Below are 12,149 nucleotides of genomic sequence, written 5' to 3' on the forward strand. Positions count from 1 at the left end.
GTAAATTGTAGAGTTGATCGTACAAGCACAATAAATTACACTGTTCCTTTTATCTCTTGTTTATCGTATGGTCATATCAATTCTTATCACATATCATTTTAGACTCACCCGAGGTATACATTAAAAATACGTAAAATAGCTATTTACCATTTCACATCTGGCATAGGGTCTCCAGACACCTTGGCCTCCAATTTCCCTGGCTCGCCTTCCGTGAAAACTGCTGGCTTAAGCTGGTCTACGATTTCGGGCTCGTATTTCGGAAGCTCTAGAAAGTAGAAAGAAAGGTAACGCCAGAAAGTCGCCCTTAGTCCAAAAATGACACCCTGTTACCAGAATTCTCCATTGTAAGCACGCTCAAAACAAAAAGAGAACAAAAAGAGGCACGCCGTTCACAGAATCTCTCCAAGCGATTCGGCTAATGGAATGCCGGGTGGCTACGTTCCAGCAAAGCTGGTTGGTAGCCTTCCGGTAACGTGGGGCCAGTTAAGCTGAAAGAAGGTACATCATACTCTTCATTTTTATAGGCACTGGACAGTGTACACAGGGCGACACGGAGTTCGCGACGCCAAGCGCCACCTTCGACAGATACGTGCAAAACTGCAGCAGTCACTGCGCGAGCGCGTTCGTGACTGGGACGCGCTCCGTTTTGCAGCTCCGAGTGAATCATTTTAGTACACCGGTTGAAGTTTAAAATAAATTACGCTATTCTTAATTAATTCTGCCACACAGTGCAGGCGAATGAAGACGGATTTACTCTGTTGAACTCGCGTATGGGACGGACTATCGAAACAGCTCGGCGTGACGCCTCGAAGACAAACGCATGTGCAGGATAGCTCGCGTGTCTTCTCACTTGCCCGCACAATTTTTATAAGATCTGCATGTTTTCTTTCGAAAGAAACAGTACTTTATCGTTTTAAAGTCCCTCAAAGAGGATGTTTTGTTTGCAAATACGATATCAGATGTTGCACGACGTTTCCGCGTGGTAGCCGATTCGTGTGAGTACACCTGTCGAAATATTTGTTGACCGCAGAGCTACTGACTGAACCACGTGGGTGTTACGTAGTGGTCGGATCCGAATACGGGACTCGACATATGCAACCGTATATATGCAACCGTATAAGCGGGGACGTTAAAAAATGGAACGGGTCATCGAATACGGAGTCTCGAGGGCTGAAAATCCCATGCTTTCAATGAACTTTCTAGAAGGCTATCAAATATTTTTCCTTTAAATGAAGTGGTCGCTTGGGGGTGGGTGAGTAGCACACCTAATAAAAAAACGGGAATCATTTTATAATATTCATATTCGGCTTTATTGTACGCTCTACATTAACGGCTCCGGAGTGAGAACTCTGTTACAAAGAAACTGTATCGCTTTTATTACCGCGCAGTCGATTTGCAAAAAAACAAAAAAAAAAAAACAAAAAAAAAACCTGGAACGCGAAAATTTGGTCGTGCGTTTATCATATTTCCAACTGTTATTGAAGCCGGTGTTTCTTGGCCTTTCAGTGGATTAGACAACAGGCTTCCATAGTTTGTTTTGCAAGAAAAACCAAGATATGTTACCATATCTACTAGATGGGGAACCATTTCGGAACATCAACGCCTGAAGAGTCCGCACAATATGTGGTTGCCTGTGTTGAATACCGCAGTAAGCGCATGAAATAATAGGTGAACCATAGAGTGGGATCGCTGGGTGATGAACTACCCTGAGATAAATGTGTTTCGGGGTCCTCGTTGTGGACAAATTTACTGCGCGCTTATGCGTGTTTACAGCCTGCTAACACGGGCTTACAAACCAATACAAAACCAATGAGAAGATGTAGTTTTAGGCAAATAACAATCCGCATAGACAATCAACTCGATAGCTTTTGTGGACTATATGCCAACATCCCACTCATCGCCAAAGAAACACTACCTCTGAAGACTCCTTAACTTTAATCCTTTTCAGTGGACAGTTTGCACGGTAGGGGTCATTAAAACAAAAATTCGAATGAATTTAAGTGCACAAGAAGTTTGACCTAGAAGGGATTAAAAGACTGGACACTTTGTTCCAGGGCACAGAGGAGCCTGAGATTCGGGCAGACAGCACGTATAAAAGACAGCCGGATTTTGTTGCCAGAGGCTACGTGCAGATTTACAACGCCATCGTTGTACACTGTAAAATAGACTGCCCTAAAGGAGACACGTTACATCCAAAAGGTGTGATCAGTCTGTCTTTTGGCAATATCGCTGAAGTCATCATGGGTTCAAACCGAGCTTCTGAAACACAAGTTTTTTCTCCCGTCCTCCCTTTCCTGGTTGCGCTGCAAGCGGTCGCCACGTACGGAGGACACGACGAAAGATAAAAGAGCTTCAGTTGCCTTTCGCGACAATAACTCTGAGCAAACGACGACACATACTATACATCGCACCCTGAATGTAAAGCAGCAGCGCTTCTTACCAGCCACCTTCACGGAGCTCGAACTTTGGGCTTTGCCCTCAGGGTTTGTAGCGACAGCGACATATTTTCCGGCGTCATCTGGTGTTGCGTGCTCGATGGATAGCAGAACCGTGCCGTCTGGTTCTTGAGATAGCGCTAACCTTGAAGAAGGTTTCACTTTTTCTCCATCCTTGAGCCTAAAAAGACGTGAAGTGTGTAGGAAAGTCGGCAATATTAGGTTATACAATCAGCTAATTATCATGTAGATTTTGTGAATAATCCTGGAATACAACACCGAGGTAATACCCGCCGCGGTGGCTCAGTTGTTAAGGCGCCTTACCACTGACCAATGGGTCGCGGAGTCGTTTTGCTGTCCGCGGTGGACGCCTTTCTCATGGAGGTGAAAAACTAAAACGCCCGTGAGTACAAGATTTCTAAATGTCTACAGCCGGTTTAAATTAATCAGTGGTCTCCTATTAGGGTGCGACTAATAGTCCAGGTGCAGATTCGTCAATAAATCCCTAATTTTCACTTTGAGCAGAACAGGAAAAATATTTGCTTAAATATATACAACCACTCGCCAGGCGAATCAGCATCCCATAATATGTCTGTGAGCTGAGCCTTTTAATACATATCGACAGGGTCCACCAGTGTCGCCTTAGTTTTGTTTCCGGGAATAAATGCGATGCATTGGGAGACGGATTAATACGCATACATACCATTCTGTGGTGAAAGGGCTATCGCTCTTGACTTTTCCCACAAGATGCAGCGGTTGGCCCTCCAGGAGCTCCGCGTTCTTGAGCTCGATGACAAATTCAGGCTTCTCGCCAGGCACGCGTGCTTCAGGCTTGGCTACGAGGCAAATAAGATAACGAAGTTAAAAATGGCTTCCAAATAGAGAGCTAGTAAGTCCGCGCACAGTGTATCAGGCGAAGTCGGTTAATGACACAAGGCTCATGGGGGCAGCTTGAAAACTTCTGGGGGATGAGGAGAAATGTGCTCAATGAATGCCTCCTTGGTCGGAAGGGCTTCAGTTGTTCGCGGGATGGAGGTGAGGAGGAGGAGCACTTTTTGTGCTGTGTCGAGGCAGGAATTTCAACGTGCATGCCAGTCACAGAGCCTTGTTTTCTGGGTAGCTGCTGGTTCCAAAAACCAGCGGTTCCATACGTTGCCATGCGGGCAAAAATACACGACGCCGGACGGAAAAGCTTGGCTATGGTAAGTGGCTCCAATGTGGGCGCAGAAACATAGTTACGCATAATGTTTTCCACAAAAAAACAAAGATGCGTAGTTATAATTGAGTTAAATGTCGAGGAGTTAGTGAAGTTAATTTAGTTAGCGGGGGGTAATGGAGCTTGTTTACTGATAACCCAGTGAGCAAAAAAGAAAAAAAAATCCTACCGTAAGACTTAGCCCTGCTCAACTATGTGATAAAGTTCAGCAGAACTTTTTATAATTATTATTGAAAGTACCCTTAGGGCGCCGGAAAGGGGTATTACATTGTTTGGGTTTGGGCTAGTTGGTATGGGTGATTCATAACTTCGTGAAGCGTAAAAAACTGACGAGCACAGAAAGGCCCGCTACATATTTCAGGGTAACATATCTTAAACAAAACTGCGTTTCGCGCAGTAAATGCGGGATGTTTGTTAGTGTGCCCGACAGCTAAACAGCCTGAACTTGTAGATTATTCTTCGAAACACCTGATTATGTGAAATAAGCGAACAATTTTTCGAAGCGCGAAATCTTCCTATCATTGATATAAGAGAAAAATGCACGTTGAGCGCTGGAGTGAATTATATAACTTAGGCAGCGCCACCAGGGCTACCCTCTAACGCAATCCAGTGGTTCAGCTTAACCGCAATGCACTCGAGTGACCGATACATGCTGAAAACAAAGAAAACAGCCGAATGGCGATGCGAAGCATAGGATCTGACTCAAAAGTTCGGTCTGCGCTGTGGCAGCAATCACGACGTTCCGCATTGCGCAGTGTCTCAGCGCAGATCACATGTTAGAGTCAAATGGTATGCACGTTGTTGTCATTCGCCTCATTTGCTTTCTTCGCGGCAGAGATTTCTCACTCGAGTGCATTGCGGTTAAGCTGAGCCACGGTATTTCCTTAGAAGGTAGTGACTCGAGTTCCCCTGAAACTGCTACTAAGGCCTTTTTTAGCGAAGTGTGTACCCCTTTCATGCATTGTCTAAACGTGCGATGCATTAGGTGGGAGCATACCCGCTTCGCCTAGCGTACCATTGCAACCACTTCCCACAAAACGAACAGAAAGAGTCGAGTCACTGTATTGAGCTAGGCAAGGACGGCAGATACCTCGATCCTGCATTGTGCTAAAGTTATACGAAATCTCAGCCTTGTGCCACCAGAAGGAAAGTGGGAAGGGGAAGGGGGGACGAAGCATGCATAGATATCAGGGAGGTTTACTTTTGACATCAGCATCTGAAGAAGCCTCTCCGGCATCGTTGGCGGCTACAACAGAATAGTAGCCGGCGTCTTCTGGCCTTACGTCGTCGATAAGAAGGGCCAATGTGCCGTCAGGCTTCTCTTCCATCCGGATTCGGTCGCTGGGGCGGATCGGCCGGCCATCCTTGAGCCTGTGAGTAATAAATTGTTGCCGTGACCTGGTTACGTGCGTAAACCTTGAGTACAGCCCTAGTGCCACAAAATAACACGTCTGACTATGCACGGTGGAGGTCACATGCAAGACTGAATGAAGTGATGAAAGAAGCCACAGGCCGAGTCTGCAGAAGCCGAAGTGGGCCGAATAATGATGGGAAACATTTCTGGAAACAAAACAGCGCTACACACAATGGAAGTAAGTCAGACAACATCGGCACATACCCGCATGTCCTTTTGGGAGAAGCAAGATATCCGAGTGTGGATTGATGGGCTAGTTGGCACTTTGACATTCTTGAAGCACAGCGCACTACAACAGGACAGAGGGAGGGACGCGGACAGCTCTGTGTCCGCGTCCGCCCCCTCATCCTGTTGTAATGCTCTGTGCTTAAAGAATGTCAAACATATCCATTTCATCGCCTCAGTCCTGGGTCCGTTTGGCGTAAAAGCACCCAGCAGTATGTATTGGGTACCATGAGCATAATATGATAGCTATATCCACCAATAGTAAAGATGTCTGTGTGGCACATTATGAAAGCTACTGCGTTTACCACGATTACACTTCATTTTCATGACCGATTCTGTGTAGACTGTAGCATTCTGTCTTGTAAAGGACTCAGCCTTAACATAACACTAAGAACATAATCTTGGTTTGGTTTAGTTCTTGTTAAAAAGTCTAGAAAGAACGTTGGGACTCTAGACATATGGGCACTGCACCGTCGTCGACGCTGGTAGCATCTTCCCTGCGTTTTGATTCATAATAAATAGAGTGTGGGCAGTTGCAAAGGCAAACATTAAGAGAGTTAAAGAGAGTTAAAAGGGATTCTCCAGAGGGGTGGGTGAAAAGTGGCCCCCGAGCTTTCTCCTCTTCTTTGCACTTGTAAGCATCGGGGAAGTGACGATGACGCCCACAGGATCAAAACGGTGCTTTGCTTATTGGTTCAACGCAGAAGAAGCCGTGCCATGGGAAGCCATAGGAGGTCTTGACTAGACCTCGACGACCACCTAGACCAGCTAGACGACCACACTCGACATGTCGTAAACGCTCGAGTCACGGCCCGGGGGTTAAGAAGAAGGTCCCCTTCACCCCGAGTAGTCCGAGTGGCGCTGGCTACCACCCCCAAGCGCAGGAAAACAAAAATACATTAAGATAAATACCCGAGAAAGTGGAAGGGAAAAAGCCCCGCCGGTAACGTAGTGGTCATCGCACCAGATGATGATGATTGTAGGGTTTAACGCGCCGACGCAACGCAGGCGATGAGGCGCGCCGTAGTGGAGGGCTCCGGATTAATTTTGACCACCTGGGGATCTGTAACGTGCGCCGAAATCTCGTACACACGAGCGTTTTTGCTTTTCGCCTCTATCAGAAAAGCAGCCGCCGCGGCCGGGAATCGAACCCGCGACCTCGTGCTCAGCAGCATCGCACCAGACGCGTACTCTGGAGGTCGTGGGTTCGGATCCCACCCGGCGAGCATTTTTTCTCCACTTTCTTTCTGCCTTTCCAAATTCTTTATCTGTTGCAATGACCTACCACATTCTCCCCTTTGCCTTCCGAGGCTTTCTTGACTGCCAACCCTTATTTCTGTCTTAATTCAACGAACCCCTTATTTTTCATTCTGATTCTCTCTCTCTCTCTCTCTCTCTCTCTCTCTCTCTCTCTCTCTCTATATATATATATATATATATATATATATATATATATATATATATATATATATATATATATATATATATATATATATATATATATACAGGAAGAAATGCCGGCAGTCTACAACGCCAAAGAAGGCATAGGGGAATGGTTAGAATATTTTTTTTTTACCGTTAGTGATTTTACATTATTATTTATTATTATTAATTACATGAGAAAGAAAGAAAGAAAAACACGCGCCCAGAGTGGGGACCGAACCCACGCCTTTCGATTAGATCTCGAATGCCTTACCAATTCGGCTATCTGGGCGACTGTGTTCCGCTTCACTTTCTGGGGTATTTATATATACTACAACTGTATCTGACGCTTGAGGGTGGTAGCCAGCGCCACTCAGACTACACGGGGAGAAGGGGACCTTCTTTTTCTACCCCCGGGGCGTGACGCGAACGTCTACAGCCTGTCATAAGCGGGTAACTGGCGGGAAACCCTCTTATGCTACCTTGGCATCAAGGCTGCCAGAACCGAGGCCCTCGCTAAGCTTTCGCATGATAATAAGGTTTGTAAATGAGGGGCTCGTTAGAAAATACAGGAAGAAATGCCGGCAGTCTACAACGCCAAAGAAGGCATAGGGGAATGGTTAGAATATTTTTTTTTTACCGTTAGTGATTTTACATTATTATTTATTATTATTAATTACATGAGAAAGAAAGAAAGAAAAACACGCGCCCAGAGTGGGGACCGAACCCACGCCTTTCGATTAGATCTCGAATGCCTTACCAATTCGGCTATCTGGGCGACTGTGTTCCGCTTCACTTTCTGGGGTATTTATATATACTACAACTGTATCTGACGCTTGAGGGTGGTAGCCAGCGCCACTCAGACTACACGGGGAGAAGGGGACCTTCTTTTTCTACCCCCGGGGCGTGACGCGAACGTCTACAGCCTGTCATAAGCGGGTAACTGGCGGGAAACCCTCTTATGCTACCTTGGCATCAAGGCTGCCAGAACCGAGGCCCTCGCTAAGCTTTCGCATGATAATAAGGTTTGTAAATGAGGGGCTCGTTAGAAAATACAGGAAGAAATGCCGGCAGTCTACAACGCCAAAGAAGGCATAGGGGAATGGTTAGAATATTTTTTTTTACCGTTAGTGATTTTACATTATTATTTATTATTATTAATTACATGAGATTTATATATATATATATATATATATATATATATATATATATATATATATATATATATATATATATATATATATATATATATATATATATATATATATATATATATATAAATACCAGTCTGTTGACCTCATTTCCTGCAGTTTTCACATACTACTACTTCTTTACCATCCAGATTCAAATGCAGAAATAAGGAGCAGCGTTACTTGCCACTTAATGCTCGTGGGATTGCTGTCCGGTTCGAGTTTGGCTTCGAGTTTCGCTGGCTTGCCTTCAGCCAGCGTCGTCGGCTGCAGCTCTTTTTCGAATGCGGGTCTCCGTAACTTGCGATGCTTGTCGGGCTTGGCTGCGTCAATCCCGCGAGAAAGGAAAATAGCGCCATTAAAGACGAACACTGACCCGCTGAAAAGCGCGCAAACACTCACTCTTCACGTCCGCCTCCGATTCAGCTTCGCCCGCCTCGTTGGCAGCAACCACGGAATAATTTCCGGCGTCTTCCGGCCTCACGTCATCTATCAGCAACGCCAGCGTGCCGTCAGGCTTCTCCTCCGTCGTGATCCTATCACTTGGGCGGAGCGGCCGGCCATCCTTCAGCCTACGAGACGAGACACAAGAAGGTAGACGATAAAGTGTGCTTTACACGGTAGGTTTATGTAGGTATACTGATACGAACAATGCAGCGCAGTGAAGCCATGCTAACAGACACGCGCCGTCTTAGCGAAAGCGCGTGCTGCTCTGTTCCGGTCAACGCATATGCCGATGCTGCTTAAATTTTTGCTCTAAAAGGGCCTTCGTATGGTGACTCTGGAGAGAAGTCTTCCGTTTTACTAGTCGTTGTTTATGAAACTACCGCATGTGTTATGAAACTAAAATTTTTTATGAAAAACAGGTTATGAAAAAAAAGAAAAAGAAAACTTCTAACTGACCTTTTCCGAAACGTAAATTTTGAGTTCTTGCCCCAGTTAATTTATATCTAACTGGTCGTAAACACGCTATAGCTTTGCTAGTGCAACTCTAATTTTTCATCTGTTTTCTTCTTATTTTGGGGAGAATGGAACACGGACAAGAATTGGAATTGAAATATGAAGCCTACAGTGATTGTTCTCAAGCACACAAAGAAAGAGGAAAACGTCAGATGCTGTATGCTAAAATTCCTCCTAATTCGAGCATAAATGCACGCACGCATTATCGTAAACCCCTTCACCCCCATCTCCTCCTCTTAACTCCTGCTCACAAAAACTCAGACACCAGAAGTCAGAGGCAGAGTCATTTTATTGCCACATAGCAGGGGCTACGTCGAAGGCACAGGCAAAAAGGCCTGTGCCCCGTTTGCAGCCATAGCAATGATGCGGAATAAAATGTCTACAATAGGTTTGGGGACTGCCGACGTGTCTCAAATTTAAGTAAACCAACATAGAGAAAGAAAAGGCAACGTCAAGATCATAATGTCACACACAAAAGCCAAGGGAAACCAAAGTAACAAAATATACCTAGAAATAGGAAAAAGACGCATGATTAGCTAGGAATGAGTTTAGTACAAAAGGTAAATTGAATCCTAAGCTCTTGCTTTCCGTAGTCGGTTCGATATTAAGCGTTTTCGAAGGGTCGGTACAGCGTGTATCATAAGCGCTGATACGAGTTGTCAAACCAGCAACCTCGCTCAGATACGAATCATGCTTTTTAACGCTAATATTGCAACGCGCAAGTAACAAGGAGTTATAGAGTTTTTACACTGGAAGTAGTTTAAGGTTCTGGAAAATTGGTTCAGTGTGTTCGTCATAAGGGGCATTTACAAGAGCTTTGACGGCCTTTTTTTGAAGAATTTGAATTTTGTTTATATTTGTCGTTCTACTATCATAAGTCATAAGTACTACCCAGTCTGTATACGAGCCCTGGGTGAAATTGTAAATATTGTGTTTCAAAGCACCCACTTGCAGCGAGCCCTGATTGGCTGAAGGCAGACGACACATTTGAGACGAAAAACAAGCAAGTCGGAGCGTTGGTTTCTGTGCTTGTATGAGGTTCCGCAACCGGAACTACGTCCTGACTTGAAACTGTTCCTCAACGGACTTTTAAAAGAGGAAGAACACTCAGTGTTCAGCCTCTGTTTTTAAAGAATCCCAAGCGTTCACTGTTATGTAGGGGTAGCCTGGTTCCCATCCAAACCAGGAGAGTCGCATGTCTATCTAGTTGACGTGCAGCAACGCCAGTGGATATTTTCAGACGGTAAAATCGCTTAGGTGTCATTTCTTCTCTTCTTACGGCCATTATCGTTTCCACGTGCTATATTGCTCGATCGCTTGAAAGCCTTCGGCCAGAATGGCAGCCTAATGCACTGTTACGAATACATCCATATTAACTATTAAATATGTGCAGCGCTGGACTCAAAAAAATTCCCCGCATTTCCCCGAGGGGAAGAATGTGAAAGTGCGAATGCACGAGTTGAATTTGCGCGGTTCGGTAATGTTCGCGAAAGAGAGATCACACACACACACACAACTACAAAGAAAGAAAGATGCATTTATTCACAGACACCTATTTGTGTTGTCGTTGTACTTGATTGCTAGAGCGGATCTCAGCTTTGAAATTTCGTGTCAGTACTCCTTTAAGCAGGTGCATTAGCCCTTCTCACGCCCGATTCTTGGCCAATCCCCCACGTGGGTATGTGCCATGTCAGCGGCCAGGCTGCGCGCGCCCATCTCCACGTGCGCGGACATCGCCGGTGGACGCAGGTTCAGGGTCGCTTAAGAAGTGCATTGCACTTAAAAGTCCGTGGATCTGCTTTGCCCAATGCACCTGAATTACCAATAGCGGCTGCCGCGGTAACAAATTTGCCAAATAAAGAACCCCGACGTATGACTTGCCTGAAAAATGTGGCATGCACTGTGTCATCACGCAATGCAAATCGCCATGCTTGCACTGCGTGATGCCACAGCACGCAGTGTAGGCATATCTTGTGCTCATGTCGAATCTCGCGCTGGTCAAATCTTGCAATGTGCTGGGTGTCGACCTTGGCCTATTTTACTGCCAATTCGTTTGCAAAGGCCGCACCCGCCGTGTTCGCTTGCTTCGTGCGTGTCCCTTTTCGTGCTGTTTCTAAGAGGTTTAAAATATGAAGGCCCTAACAACATTTTTTTAATCGTCCGCAGATGCAGAATTTCGATGACGTGTTTCCGGCCAGGCTTTTTTTCCGCAGCTTCTGGCCGCGCTATTTGATCGCGCCGGCCTGGGGAGAGTTTCATGCGAATACATACTAGAGGGAAATCTGGAGCTAGTGTCCAGGCGAGCCGCCATGGAGGAGCCGCGCTTCAACGAGCGTGCCGTCGTGTTCTACTGAAACGCGTCCCATTTCTATCTGGCATGACTCGGTAACGGGCTTAAAAGTTGCCCGTGGCTCTAAAAAACCGTAATTATTGTTATTATATGATTATATGAAGTTTATTTGCCAATAAAAAGTATAGCTGACAAAAAAAGTTTTGTCAGAAATTGATAACAGCCCCATGCAGCTCAAATAATAAAAAAATGTTTTCCTGTTGTTGCTTTCGTCATCAGAAGACACAAGAAGGCATGTTGTAAGCCAGGTCAAGTAACAGAGCAACACGTCCAGCTTCTATGGTGGCTCTCATGATGGCATGACGATGCAGCCATAAATTTCCCTCTAGTATACATGAGCATGAAACCCTATGTAGGGAGGCCGCGTTTTTCCCTGACCGAGCCAAGTAACGTGTGAGTGATGCTCACGCATTAGTTACATGAAAACTGTGACAGTGTTGCCAGCGCAGCCAGAGAGATGGAACCCGGCTCCTCTGGTGGCTTCATCTGCGCTATTTTAATCGTTCGTTAGCTGTAGATGACTAGACACGCTTACCTACATGCTAGCTAGCTGCTTCTTTTAACCAGCAGACGTGATCTTTAGCATAGTAAAGTATAAAAAAGGCAAATTGGGATCAACGAGTCTTTTCTGTGTCTGCGTACATTGTGCCTGTAGAATTCTGTGCTAAGTGCTCGTCTCTGCATCTGTTTTTGGTTCGGACACGAAAATTACCGCGTATTTGTATCATATCCACATAGGGATGTTGACCGTCACTGTGGTAGGCTCATATTAATTTTCACAGTGCCAATATGTGTGTCAAGCTTGCGGACAAGCATGCATGAAAGGCTCCTATTACGATTTCACAGGTCGTTGTGATTTTTCGTGAGACTTGGACATCAACCACCGATTCGCACAACGGGCCGAGCTCATATCCCGTGGAGATGTCGACACTCATTT

The 12,149-nt window shown here is 45.5% G+C and overlaps 1 protein-coding gene across 1 annotated transcript in view; it reads right to left on the minus strand.

Moving 5' to 3' along the window:
- Positions 1-12,149, minus strand: part of Obsc (Obscurin) — a gene marked incomplete in the record, with an annotated part of 215,126 nt that overhangs the window by 53,110 nt on the left and 149,867 nt on the right. The window contains 6 exon segments of the mRNA XM_077686554.1: positions 148-265; positions 2,441-2,616; positions 3,139-3,271; positions 4,853-5,022; positions 8,090-8,225; positions 8,305-8,474. Coding sequence (XP_077542680.1) covers positions 148-265; positions 2,441-2,616; positions 3,139-3,271; positions 4,853-5,022; positions 8,090-8,225; positions 8,305-8,474 — 903 coding nt within the window.

The sequence above is a fragment of the Haemaphysalis longicornis genome, unplaced genomic scaffold (genome assembly GCF_048455015.1).
Source record: "Haemaphysalis longicornis isolate Haplotype H1 unplaced genomic scaffold, Haemaphysalis longicornis Haplotype H1 scaffold_1, whole genome shotgun sequence".
Taxonomy (NCBI): domain Eukaryota; kingdom Metazoa; phylum Arthropoda; class Arachnida; order Ixodida; family Ixodidae; genus Haemaphysalis; species Haemaphysalis longicornis.